At 35.5% G+C, this 15,053-nt stretch overlaps 2 protein-coding genes across 2 annotated transcripts; one reads left to right on the forward strand and one right to left on the reverse strand.

Annotated features, from left to right (window-relative positions):
* The first annotated feature begins 3,348 nt into the window (after positions 1-3,348).
* Positions 3,349-5,149, forward strand: LOC141487004 (uncharacterized). The gene has a single exon (XM_074185697.1). The coding sequence runs from the start codon at positions 4,367-4,369 to the stop codon at positions 5,147-5,149; it is 783 nt and encodes a 260-aa protein (XP_074041798.1). The 5' UTR covers positions 3,349-4,366.
* Positions 5,150-7,256: 2,107 nt separating this feature from the next.
* Positions 7,257-8,295, reverse strand: LOC141487001 (uncharacterized). The gene has a single exon (XM_074185651.1). It carries the CDS (start codon positions 8,107-8,109, stop codon positions 7,327-7,329), a length of 783 nt encoding a protein of 260 aa, XP_074041752.1. The 5' UTR covers positions 8,110-8,295; the 3' UTR covers positions 7,257-7,326.
* Between the last annotated feature and the right edge of the window lie 6,758 nt (positions 8,296-15,053).

Consider the following 15,053-nt stretch of genomic DNA (forward strand, 5'->3'; position numbering starts at 1 on the left):
TAAACTGAGAAATCATTTACCAACTGATTATAATATCAGTCAAGGACTCAACGAGTTTTCCATCATCAACCCTTCACTGTTTGAATAAAACTTTCCATTAAATTAAAAACATATATTGACAAATGATAAGTAAATTCAGAATTTTCTATTTTACTACTGGATTTATATGATTTCTGTCTGAGGTATGCTCAACCAACTTACTTTTTTCATATTTCCAATACATCCGTTATTTGGTGAATATCAATAACACATTTCGTGTTGGGCTAGGGTCCAACTGAAGTTGCTATCATCAAGTAGTGAATCTTGTATTGGAAATCAAGTCTATATTCTGAAAAATTGTAATTGTAATAGTGTCAATTATTTCAATTGACGGAGTATTGGGAAATAAATTTCAGACATCAAAAGATATTAATTCAGCGTTATCAGAAAGAATTTTTAATATTATTCACTTATCGATATGTATTATTTACACTAAAAATAGGAAAGGAAAAGTGAAAAGAAAAAATGTGGCTCCCTCAACATAGTATCTGGATATCCCTGTCTAGAGAACAGGGGATCCGAGTTAGCATTCCCGTCACATTTTTTCATTCAGTTTTTCTTTCGCATGTCTGCATATCGCAAATACTTTAAATTATCTTGAGTAACTGCATATTTTATCATTCCTATGGCTAACTCAGATGATGCAACAAACGCTTGCCCTTTTTATTTTTTGTATCCCTGCTGTAGATGCTTTCCTAAAGACAGCGAGAGTTTTTTACCACCCTAATATAACTGAAAAGTATAATTGGAATCTCTGGCATAGAATAAATCTGAACTAATCACTGTTCTCACACAACAGAACTCCAACACTCTTCGCGATGCACTTTTCACCGACCAAGTTTTTGAACTAGACTTCCAGAATAAAGTAAAAATCAATACAAAACATTAACCTTCACATTTGAATCCCAAACAATTGATATTCAAATAATAAACATTCAGCAAACATTCCATTTGTGGAAGTAAAGTAGAAAAAAAATGAAAAAAAAAATGTAGATACCCTAATAAACAGTCAGATTTTGAAAAAGGTGATATTTTTGGAACAGTATTTTGTATATATCTGTATCTGTAGGGAGGGTGAGTGTAAGCTCACGCACTCAAGCCACATGTGACCCATCCTCCCGAGGAGTTGTCCTCCTAGGTCATCGTCCATCCTGTCCTTTCCAGGAAGGTGGACAGGTCGCTGGGAGACATCTCCTTTATATCGGCAGGTGTAGGCCAAGACTCGCCGAACACACACTCTCTCATTGACGATGACTCCGGGCACTCGCACAGGACATGCTTGACAGTATCATCTTCCTCTTCACACATCGTGCATAGAGGTGTGTCCAGTAGCCCCATATTATGGAGATGTTTCCTTTGTTGACAGTGGCCAGTCAGAAATCCTACTGTAAGGCATAGATTTTTCCTGGTCATCGCCAGATATTTGTTCGGCGCCAGCTTCCCAGGATCACCCAAGGTGATTCTGGCAAGATTACATCCTTTGATTCCATCCCATCTCTTCAGGGATTGAGCATGGATATAACATTTGACTAGTTCCGCAATTATTGAAGTCATCAGTCAGTAGGTGCCACTGGATACTAAAATTCTTAGTCCAGCCGCTTCCTTGGCTGAAGAGTCGGCAATGCGATTACCTTCACTCCTGTCGTGGCCTTTAACCCACCTCATTATAATGTTATTATCTACCGAGGCTTTGGCTAAATCTTGATAGCACTCTAGTACTAGCCCTGAGGTAATTTCTATATAAAATAGCTATAGATGTTTCTAATGCCATTCGAAAGAAAGAGTATCTGTAATACTACTTCGTTCAATACATCAATGGAGTCAAAAAAAGGTATCTGGTGCATTCGAATAACTTATCAGTTTATGATTTGAATACCTTGTTGAGATGAAAATAATTATATGCTAGAGGTATCAAAAAAACAATATATTTTATTATGATCACTTAAATAAAAGGGTTTATTGTCTAACAGAATTACGGCCAATAACAAGACAAATATAATGAAGTTTACAGCTATGAATTAGTACAAGTAAAATATAATTATAGCATATAAAATCAGTATCTAGAATAGTATTTTATGCAAACACTAGTACATATACATATATATATATATATATATATATATATATATATATATATATATATATATATATATATATATATATATATATATATATATATATATATATATATACATACATAATAAAAAATATATATACTATAGAATTCTAATTGAATTAACAGTGTGCAGATGGTTGAAACACAGTATGTCACCTTCATTATGTCCAAATGGAACAACAAAAATATCACATTCTGAATAGAAACTATTATAAATTTCACAGCTGTTATGAACACATTGATTCTTGGTATAGGCAAATAGAAGAAGATTTCGTTTCTACTACTTCATCCCGGTACGTGAAAATCTAGTTTGAGATAACAAATCTGGGCAGTCTACCAGATTATGAATCAATTTATATATGAATATACAAGCATAACATGTTCTTCTGTTTTCTAAGGATAAGAGGGCAAATATATTCAGCAACACTATTATCAATTCCTTGGGATACGTAAGCTCCATCTAGTTTGTAAGCCATGTATTTCATAGAAATTATCAGACAAGATTCGAGTTGATGTAGTATATGCACTTTGTTTACAGGTGACCAGATTAGGGAAGCATATTCCAAACGAAATCGGACATACGCATTGAAAAGTTATAAAACATTCTTGGTTTTGAAAGTCTCTACACGTCCTGAAGATGAGTCCAAGTATTATTTTAGATGAGTTTCTTATCGATGCCCAGATCTTTAATTTCAAGGTTTTGTCCTAATATGACGTCATTTATTGCATAGTCGAACTGTATATTGTTGTCAGTGTCACTGTTTTTCGAGTTTGAAAGCCGTGGATTTCTGGAATTTCTTCCTGACGTTTCGCTGGCGCGAGTAGCTAGCTTCTTCAGAGGTTCAACCATTATGTCTTGCTGTCCGATGACTAACTTTTAGGCTTCGTAAAGCGTATTTATGCCTTGTCAGGTAATCAGTTGTATTGGTACCTGTATATGTACTTGTATCTGCACATGTACCTTCACTTGAACCTGGAACATTAACAATCTTGCTACCTGTTGTCATTTTGTTCGTTATTCTCAAATTCCTTGAAATGGGATTCCATATTCGATTGAGGTTCACCGCTTCTTCTTTTCTGTTGAAATTCTCCGTGTATTTGTGGATCTCTATTGCTTTCCTTCTGCAGAATAAAACAGTACTCTGTTGACTCAATGGGTCTGAAAAACTACAAGTCGCCAGCAGAGAGTAATATGTTGTATTCCACAAATAGCGTGAGATTCTGAAGGTGAGCCTGTTGTAAATTCAACAGTTGACTGTCGAGACCAACAGAAAAGAGTTTATTCATTAAAATTTGATGGTTCAATTTATCAAAGGTCTTTGAGAAGTCTAAATAGATTGTATCCACCTGTAGCTGTTTATTCAACGCAGTGCTGACGATTTGTATAAAACACATGAGATTAGTTATTGTTGAACGTTTATTGATGGAACCATGTTGATATAGAATTATACTACTTCTCATATCAGGAATAATGTTATACAAACACATTTCAAAGATCTCAGCAAAGTTGGACAGAATTGTTATTGGGTCGATAGTTCAGAATGTTATTTGAAGCCCCTGATTTCAATATTGGACACATTTTTGATACTTTACATCTATCGGGAAAATACTCTGTCTTTAAGGCCATACAAAATGTACTGCTAAGGGAGTGAAAAAAGGTGGCTGGACCCACTTATCCGTCATTTTTAACGATAAACACATAAAACTTTTATCGATGTTTTTTGAATTTCTATTTCAACTAATCTAGAAGTCATTGTTTGAAGATGAATGCAGATAAAACAACGGTATTAGGTTTTACAACAGTGAAAAATAGAAAACGTGAAAATATGCGTTGAAAATCAAGTAATGTCACAGATAAGATGCTCCCGCAATTTGAGATTATTTATGGATGATGAACTATTGCAAAATGAAATATCTTAAAATTGTTGATAATTTTTTTTTCAATTGATATTCAGCTATGTCTGTTTTCACATTAAACAATGGCAGTGAGTGATAAAAATAATTGTGGTAAAAATAACTACCTGTTGAAGTATCATTTTGTGTACCTGATTCAATTATATCATGTACCTGAATAGATTAGTGACTTCAAAATATTATATAAAAGGAGTACAGGATTGCTACATACATTTAGTTCAATTTGAAGTTTGCAAACAACAAGTGTTACATTGTCATAAAGTTTAGAAATCTATAAATTTTATTTCTATCGAAAACATGGGAAGATCCAGAGTCTATGTTGGAGGAATTCCCCGTAATACGGAAGAATGGGATCTGGAAGACTTTTTCAAAGGATATGGAAGAATAAGAGAAATTCTTATCAAAAGGAGATTCGCCTTTGTGGAATTTGATGGCAGCAGAAATGCCAAAGATGCCATATACGAATTGGATGGCAAAAAACTTCTGGGAGTGCGAGTGACTGTGGATGTGGCAAGAGGAGAGCCCAAAGGTCGCGATCGGTGGTCTGCTGGCCGCAGTAAGTACGGGACATCGATACGTACGAAACATAGTCTACTAGGAAGCGGAAGTTCGCGCTCATCTCATAGTCGTAGCAACAGTTCACGCAGTAGAAGTATATCTAGGTCGAAGTCTGGACGTGATCAGCTGTCCAGGAGGTCCGGTAGTTCTTCCGATAACCGTTCGCGATCACATTATAGTCGAAGCAGCAGTTCACGTAGTAGGAGTAGATCTAGGTCGAAGTGTGGAAGTGACAAGCTGTCCAGGAGGTTCGATAGTCCTTCCAATAACCGTTCGCGAACTAAATCAAGGTCGCCTTCCCTTTCGACCATGGACCATTCAAAGAGAAATATCGGCGGAAAGAAATCACATTGTCGTTCGAGTGGGTCGGCGCCAAGATCTCGTTCAAGAAGTGAACAATCGAAGGATAGGTATTCTGATAGCAGGTCACGGAGTTTTAGTCGGTCGAGATCGAAGTCCAACTGCTCATATCGGTATGTCCAACGATCTTGTTGTAGATCTGGGTCGCAGACATCAGATTGATGCTTTCAATTATCAGACAAGATTCGAGTTGATGTAGTATATGCACTTTGTTTACAGGTGACCAGATTAGAGAAGCATATTCCAAACGAAATCGGACATACGCATTGAAAAGTTATAAAACATTCTTGGTTTTGAAAGTCTCTACACGTCCTGAAGATGAGTCCAAGTATTATTTTAGATGAGTTTCTTATCGATGCCCAGATCTTTAATTTCAAGGTTTTGTTCTAATATGACGTCATTTATTGCATAGTCGAACTGTATATTATAGAATGATAGTAGTTCCTCATTTACGGAGGTATTACCGGTATTATAAATAAATATATATATATATATATATATATATATATATATATATATATATATATATATATATATATATATCTATATATATATATATCAAAAGGTCCCCCACGAAATTCAAAATTTATTAGCCAATTATTTATACCGTTTATCCCATTATTTATGCCAACGGAGATTGGGAAAAAATTTGTTAGTTAACAATTGGAAAACTTTTTTGCTTCACTGTCACAAATGGAAAATAAAATTGAAATTACTTTTACTGAATGTTTATTATTTAAATATCAATTGTTTGGGATTCAAATGTGAAGGTTAATGTTTTGTATTGATTTTTACTTTATTCTGGGAAAGAAAGATTTTGGCTTTCTCCTACTCCATCTACTATAGTAGATTGAGTAGAAGCTAGTCTCTCAGATAAGTCCAGTTCAAAAACTTGGTCGGTGAAAAGTGCATCGCGAAGAGTGTTGGAGTTCTGTTGTGTGAGAACAGTGACTAGTTCAGATTTATTCTATGCCAGAGATTCCAATTATACTTTTCAGTTATATTAGGGTGGTAAAAAACTCTCGCTGTCTTTCGGAAAGCAGCTAGAGCAGGGATACAAAAAATAAAAAGGGCAAGCGTTTGTTGCATTATCAACCTGGTATTGATGCTACGGATATTAGAACGACGTACTATAAGCTCTAATAAATACAGGGGTATTTTGTTTTTGATGAGTTTAAAAAGAAATATTGTGATCAGATATTCCATACTACACTTTATGTTTGATTCTCTCAATCCTATCAGAAAAGGAGTAATGTGCTCTCTATAAGGTACACAGCAAACAAAACGCATACAAGAATTTTGAATGCGTTGCAACTTTTGTCGATTATATTCCGGTAGAAAATTATATTACACTGGAGCGCAGTATTCTATATGTGGATAGATGTGGGATTTGACTAGTTTAAGTTTCATTTCGGTTGATAGTTGATATTTAAATTTTTGAAGAGATTTCAGATTGAAGAACGCTATTTTAAATACATTTTGGACATGGTCATTGAAGTTCAAGTTTTGATCGATAATCAATCCGAGATTTTTTGTTGAGTCAACCCATTCAATGTCCGTTTGATTCATTCTGTAGAGAAAGTATTTTTTCAAAAAGTTTGGAAAATGTAGGTAAGATGCTTATGGGACGAATATCATTAAAACTTTCAGGTGTGGATATTTTAGGTATCGGAATGACATTGGCAATTTTCCACAATTCTGGAAATGTACCTGTTCTCAAGGATTCATTGAAAATGTGTTTTACTTCCTCTATGCAGAAAGGCAACACAATTGTTATCATTTTCAGACTAATATTATCTAAACCCAATGCCTGCGATTTCAGAGATTTCAGAGCATCCCAGACATGATCTCTAGTTATTTCAGTAAATGAGAATTTCAAGTTACTTCCCAGAAGGTTATTATTATAAAATGATAGTAGTTCCGCATTTACGGAGGTATTACCGGCAACACTCAAAAAATAATTGTTAAGTAAATCAGACTCACGGAGTTCTGAAGGAATATTATTCGTTTTGAGAGTCGATTTTTTTGCATGCACCCCAGTCGCTGAGATAGCACCACATCGTCTTAACGTTATTTTTATTTTTGTCAAGCACAAATTGCATATAGGCAGATTTCTCACGTTTCAGAGCTTCGTTGACATAATTTCGAAGCGTAATATAATATGCTCTATCTGTATCAGATCTAGTGAAAATTTCACAATAATAAAGCGCTTTTGAATTCGTTGGTTATTCGTTATTAAAGTTGGATCATAAAAAAAAAGAAAACGTACTGAAATTCAAGTGTATATTCATAGTAATCAGACAAAAGACAAGAGAAATTCAGGAACCAAATTGAAAGCATCAATCTGATGTCTGCGACCCAGATCTACAACAAGATCGTTGGACATACCGATATGAGCAGTTGGACTTCGATCTCGACCGACTAAAACTCCGTGACCTGCTATCAGAATACCTATCCTTCGATTGTTCACTTCTTGAACGAGATCTTGGCGCCGACCCACTCGAACGACTATGTGATTTCTTTCCGCCGATATTTCTCTTTGATTGGTCCATGGTCGAAAGGGAAGGCGACCTTGATTTAGTTCGCGAACGGCTATTGGAAGGACTACCGAACCTCCTGGACAGCTTGTCACTTCCACACTTCGACCTAGATCTACTCCTACTACGTGAACTGCTGCTTCGACTATAATGTGATCGCGAACGGTTATCGGAAGAACTACCGGACCTCCTGGACAGCTGATCACGTCCAGACTTCGACCTAGATATACTTCTACTGCGTGAACTGTTGCTACGACTATGAGATGAGCGCGAACTTCCACTTCCTAGTAGACTATGTTTCGTACGTATCGATGTCCCGTACTTACTGCGGCCAGCAGACCACCGATCGCGACCTTTGGGCTCTCCTCTTGCCACATCCACAGTCACTCGCACTCCCAGAAGTTTTTTGCCATCCAATTCGTATATGGCATCTTTGGCATTTCTGCTGCCATCAAATTCCACAAAGGCGAATCTCCTTTTGATAAGAATTTCTCTTATTCTTCCATATCCTTTGAAAAAGTCTTCCAGATCCCATTCTTCCGTATTACGGGGAATTCCTCCAACATACACTCTGGATCTTCCCATGTTTTCGATAGAAATAAAATTTATAGATTTCTAAACTTTATGACAATGTAACACTTGTTGTTTGCAAACTTCAAATTGAACTAAATGTATGTAGCAATCCTGTACTCCTTTTATATAATATTTTGAAGTCACTAATCTATTCAGGTACATGATTTAATTGAATCAGGTACACAAAATGATACTTCAACAGGTAGTTATTTTTACCACAATTATTTTTATCACTCACTGCCATTGTTTAATGTGAAAACAGACATAACTGAATATCAATTGAAAAAAAAAATTATCAACAATTTTAAGATATTTCATTTTGCAATAGTTCATCATCCGTAAATAATCTCAAATTGCGGGAGCATCTTACCTGTGACATTACTTGATTTTCAACGCATATTTTCACGTTTTCTATTTTTCACTGTTGTAAAACCTAATACCGTTGTTTTATCTGCATTCATCTTCAAACAATGACTTCTAGATTAGTTGAAATAGAAATTCAAAAAACATCGATAAAACTTTTATGTGTTTATCGTTAAAAATGACGGATAAGTGGGTCCAGCCACCTTTTTTCACTCCCTTAGCAGTACATTTTGTATGGCCTTAAAGACAGAGTCTTTTCCCGATAGATGTAAAGTATCAAAAATGTGTCCAATATTGAAATCAGGGGCTTTAAATAACATTCTGAACTATCGACCCAATAACAATTCTGTCCAACTTTGCTGAGATCTTTGAAATGTGTTTGTATAACATTATTCCTGATATGAGAAGTAGTATAATTCTATATCAACATGGTTCCATCAATAAACGTTCAACAATAACTAATCTCATGTGTTTTATACAAATCGTCAGCACTGCGTTGAATAAACAGCTACAGGTGGATACAATCTATTTAGACTTCTCAAAGACCTTTGATAAATTGAACCATCAAATTTTAATGAATAAACTCTTTTCTGTTGGTCTCGACAGTCAACTGTTGAATTTACAACAGGCTCACCTTCAGAATCTCACGCTATTTGTGGAATACAACATATTACTCTCTGCTGGCGACTTGTAGTTTTTCAGACCCATTGAGTCAACAGAGTACTGTTTTATTCTGCAGAAGGAAAGCAATAGAGATCCACAAATACACGGAGAATTTCAACAGAAAAGAAGAAGCGGTGAACCTCAATCGAATATGGAATCCCATTTCAAGGAATTTGAGAATAACGAACAAAATGACAACAGGTAGCAAGATTGTTAATGTTCCAGGTTCAAGTGAAGGTACAAGTGCAGATACAAGTACATATACAGGTACCAATACAACTGATTACCTGACAAGGCATAAATACGCTTTACGAAGCCTAAAAGTTAGTCATCGGACAGCAAGACATAATGGTTAAACCTCTGAAGAAGCTAGCTACTCGCGCCAGCGAAACGTCAGGAAGAAATTCCAGAAATCCACGGCTTTCAAACTCGAAAAACAGTGAGACTGACAACAATATACAGTTCGACTATGCAATAAATGACGTCATATTAGAACAAAGCCTTGAAACTAAAGATCTGGGCATCGATAAGAAACTCATCTAAAAGAATACTTGGACTCATCTTCAGGACGTGTAGAGACTTTCAAAACCAAGAATGTTTTATAACTTTTCAATGCGTATGTCCGATTTCGTTTGGAATATGCTTCCCTAATCTGGTCACCTGTAAACAAAGTGCATGTACTACATCAACTCGAATCTTGTCTGATAATTTCTATGAAATACATGGCTTACAAACTAGATGGAGCTTACGCATCCCAAGGAATTAATAATAGTGTTGCTGAATATATTTGCCCTCTTATCCTTAGAAAACAGAAGAACATGTTATGCTTGTATATTCATATATAAATTGATTCATAATCTGGTAGACTGCCCAGATTTGTTATCTCAAACTAGATTTTCACGTACCGGGATGAAGTAGTAGAAACGAAATCTTCTTCTGTTTGCCTATACCAAGAATCAATGTGTTTATAACAGCTGTGAAATTTATAATAGTTTCTATTCAGAATATGATATTTTTGTTGTTCCATTTGGACATAATGAAGGTGACATACTGTGTTTCAACCATCTGCACACTGTTAATTCAATTAGAATTCTATAGTATATATATTTTTTATTACATATTTATTATATATATATATATATATATATATATATATATATATATATATATATATATATATATATATATATATATATATATATATATATATATACAAATATGAAAGTTATTGAGTGTCTTGATATAGAAACAGAAGTTAATATCGGACATAACACTCATGAAAGTGGCAAACCATAGACACGTGTTTCGGGCTTTTGGCCCATCATCAGTATGGTGCAGCCAAGTGTAAGGATGGGCAACACTTGGTTACCAAAAGATAGAAATATAGAAATACAAATGCACGGAGCCACCAACAGGAGCCAACCGCACATTTGTGGTTTCAGTTGATAGATCTCGTGTTCACAAGAAAACTATCAAAATCACCACGGAGGCAGCTATAGCTACCTGCGTGACATCCGGGTCCAGGAAATTATACAAATATGAAAGTTATTGAGTGTCTTGATATAGAAACAGAAGTTAATATCGGACATAACACTCATGAAAGTGGCAAACCATAGACACGTGTTTCGGGCTTTTGGCCCGTCATCAGTATGGTGCAGCCAAGTGTAAGGATGGGCAACACTTGGTTACCAAAAGATAGAAATATAGAAATACAAATGCACGGAGCCACCACATTCACATTTGAATCCCAAACAATTGATATTTAAATAATAAACATTCAGTAAAAGTCATTTCAATTTTATTTTCCATTTGTGACAGTGAAGCAAAAACGTTATTCAATTGTTAGCTAACAAATTTTTTCCCAATCTCCGTTGGCATAAATAATGGGATAAACGGTATACATAATTGGCCTATAAATTTTTTCGTGGGGCCCTTTTGATATATATATATATATATATATATATATATATATATATATATATATATATATATATATATATATATATATATATATATATATATATACGAAAAAATTTATAGGCCAATTATTTATACCGTTTTATATATATATATATATATATATATATATATATATATATATATATATATATATATATATATATATATATATATATTTGTGATTTTCCGCCACTATGAGAGAGCAGGAATTGGTGCATTTTTCTTTAGGGCAGTGTACTAGTGTTTGCATAAAATACTATTCTAGATACTGATTTTATATGCTATAATTATATTTTACTTGTGCATCATTATATTCGTCTTGTAATTGGCCGTAATTCTGTTAGACAATAAACCCTTTTATTTAAGTGATCATAATAAAATATATTGTTTTTTTGATACCTCTAGCATATAATTATTTTCATCTCAACAAGGTATTCAAATCATAAACTGATAAGTTATTCGAATGCACCAGATACCTTTTTTTGACTCCATTGATGTATTGAACGAAGTAGTATTTCAGATACTCTTTCTTTCGAATGGCATTAGAAACATCTATAGCTATTTTATATAAAAATTACCTCAGGGCTAGTACTAGAGTGCTACCAAGATTTAGCCAAAGCCTCGGTAGATAATAACATTATAATGAGGTGAGTTGAAGGCCACGACAGGAGTGAAGGTAATCGCATTGCCGACTCTTCAGCCAAGGAAGCGGCTGGACTAAGAATTTTAGTATCCAGTGGCACCTACTGACTGATGACTTCAATAATTGCGGAACTAGTCAAATGTTACATCCATGCTCAATCCTTAAAGAGATGGGATGGAATCAAAGGATGTTATCTTGCCGGGATCACCTTGGGCGAACCTAGGAAGCTGGCGCAGAAAAAATATCTGGCGATGACCAGGAAAGATCTACGCCTTACAGTAGGATTTCTGACTGGCCACTGTCAACAAAGGAAACATCTCCATAATATGGGGCTACTGGACACACCTCTATGCACGATGTGTGAAGAGGAAGATGATACTGTCAAGCATGTCCTGTGCGAGTGCCCGGAGTCATCGTCAATGAGAGAGTGTGTGTTCGGCGAGTCTTGGCCTACACCTGCCGATATAAAGGAGATGTCTCCCAGCGACCTGTCCACCTTCCTGGAAAGGACAGGATGGACGATGACCTAGGAGGACAACTCCTCGGGAGGATGGGTCACATGTGGCTTGAGTGCGTGAGCTTACACTCACCCTCCCTACAGATACAGATATATACAAAATACTGTTCCAAAAATATCACCTTTTTCCAAATCTGACTGTTTATTGGGGTATCTACATTTTTTTTTTCGATTTTTTTCTACTTTACTGCCACAAATGGAATGTTTGCTGAATGTTTATTATTTAAATATCAATTGTTTGGGATTCAAATGTGAAGGTTAATGTTTTGTATTGATTTTTACTTTATTCTGGAAGTCTAGTTCAAAAACTTGGTCGGTGAAAAGTGCATCGCGAAGAGTGTTGGAGTTCTGTTGTGTGAGAACAGTGATTAGTTCAGATTTATTCTATGCCAGAGATTCCAATTATACTTTTCAGTTATATTAGGGTGGTAAAAAACTCTCGCTGTCTTTAGGAAAGCATCTACAGCAGGGATACAAAAAATAAAAAGGGCAAGCGTTTGTTGCATCATCTGAGTTAGCCTTAGGAATGATAAAATATGCAGTAACTCAAGATAATTTAAAGTATTTGCGATATGCAGACATGCGAAAGAAAAACTGAATGAAAAAATGTGACGGGAATGCTAACTCGGATCCCCTGTTCTCTAGACAGGGATATCCAGATACTATGTTGAGGGAGCCACATTTTTTCTTTTCACTTTTCCTTTCCTATTTTTAGTGTAAATAATACATATCGATAAGTGAATAATATTAAAAATTCTTTCTGATAACGCTGAATTAATATCTTTTGATGTCTGAAATTTATTTCCCAATACTCCGTCAATTGAAATAATTGACACTATTACAATTACAATTTTTCAGAATATAGACTTTATTTCCAATACAAGGTTCACTACTTGATGATAGCAACTTCAGTTGGACCTCAGCCCAACACGAAATGTGTTATTGATATTCACCAAATAACGGATGTATTGGAAATATGAAAAAAGTAAGTTGGTTGAGCATACCTCAGACAGAAATCATATAAATCCAGTAGTAAAATAGAAAATTCTGAATTTACTTATCATTTGTCAATATATGTTTTTAATTTAATGGAAAGTTTTATCCAAACAGTGAAGGGTTGATGATGGAAAACTCGTTGAGTCCTTGACTGATATTATAATCAGTTGGTAAATGATTTCTCAGTTTATTTTATTAGTACAGGTGGGCAATTAGGCAAGTTTGAATGCACCACTGAAATGAAGATGAATAATCAAATAGGAGTGAGAAAGAAACACGTGTTGTGCCCTACAATGGCGAAACACGTGTTGCGTTGTTGTTAATTTGAATAGTGACAAAAAATAATTGTTAAGTAAATCAGACTCACGGAGTTCTGAAGAAATATTATTCGTTTTGAGAGTCGATTTTTTGCATGCACCCCAGTCGCTGAGATAGCACCACATCGTCTTAACGTTATTTTTATTTTTGTCAAGCACAAATTGCATATAGGCAGATTTCTCACGTTTCACAGCTTCGTTGACATAATTTCGATGCGTAATATAATATGCTCTATCTGTATCAGATCTAGTGAAAATTTCACAATAATAAAGTGCTTTCGAATTCGTTGGTTATTCGTTATTAAAGTTGGATCATAAAAAAAAAAAAACGTACTGAAATTCAAGTGTATATTCATAGTAATCAGACAAAAAACAAGAGAATTTCAGGAACCAAATTGAAAGCATCAATCTGATGTCTGCGACCCAGAACTACAACGGGATCGTTGGACATACCGATAGGAGTAGTTGGACTTCGATCTCGACCGACTAAAACTCCGTGACCTGCTATCAGAATACCTATCCTCCGATTGTTCACTTCTTGAACGCGATCTTGGCACCGACCCACTCGAACGACTATGTGATTTCTTTCCGCCGATATTTCTCTTTGATTGGTCCATGGTCGAAAGGGAAGGCGACCTTGATTTAGTTCGCGAACGGTTATTGGAAGGACTACTGAACCTCCTGGACAGCTTGTCACTTCCACACTTCGACCTAGATCTACTCCTACTACGTGAACTGCTGCTTCGACTATAATGTGATCGCGAACGGTTATCGGAAGAACTACCGGACCTCCTGGACAGCTTGTCAATTCCACACTTCGACCTAGATCTACTCCTACTACGTGAACTGCTGCTTCGACTATAATGTGATCGCGAACGGTTATCGGAAGAACTACCGGACCTCCTGGACAGCTGATCACGTCCAGACTTCGACCTAGATCTACTTCTACTGCGTGAACTGTTGCTACGACTATGAGATGAGCGCGAACTTTAACTTCCTAGTAGACTATGTTTCGTACGTATCGATGTCCCGTACTTACTGCGGCCAGCAGACCACCGATCGCGACCTTTGGGCTCTCCTCTTGCCACATCCACAGTCACTCGCACTCCCAGAAGTTTTTTGCCATCCAATTCGTATATGGCATCTTTGGCATTTCTGCTGCCATCAAATTCCACAAAGGCGAATCTCCTTTTGATAAGAATTTCTCTTATTCTTCCATATCCTTTGAAAAAGTCTTCCAGATCCCATTCTTCCGTATTACGGGGAATTCCTCCAACATAGACTCTGGATCTTCCCATGTTTTCGATAGAAATAAAATTTATAGATTTCTAAACTTTATGACAATGTAACACTTGTTGTTTGCAAACTTCAAATTGAACTAAATGTATGAAGCAATCCTGTACTCCTTTTATATAATATTTTGAAGTCACTAATCTATTCAGGTACATGATTTAATTGAATCAGGTACACAAAATGATACTTCAACAGGTAGTTATTT

This window comes from Leptinotarsa decemlineata, unplaced genomic scaffold (genome assembly GCF_025532065.1).
Source record: "Leptinotarsa decemlineata unplaced genomic scaffold, Ldec_3_MD MMD2_tig00078346_RagTag_RagTag, whole genome shotgun sequence".
Classification (NCBI taxonomy): domain Eukaryota; kingdom Metazoa; phylum Arthropoda; class Insecta; order Coleoptera; family Chrysomelidae; genus Leptinotarsa; species Leptinotarsa decemlineata.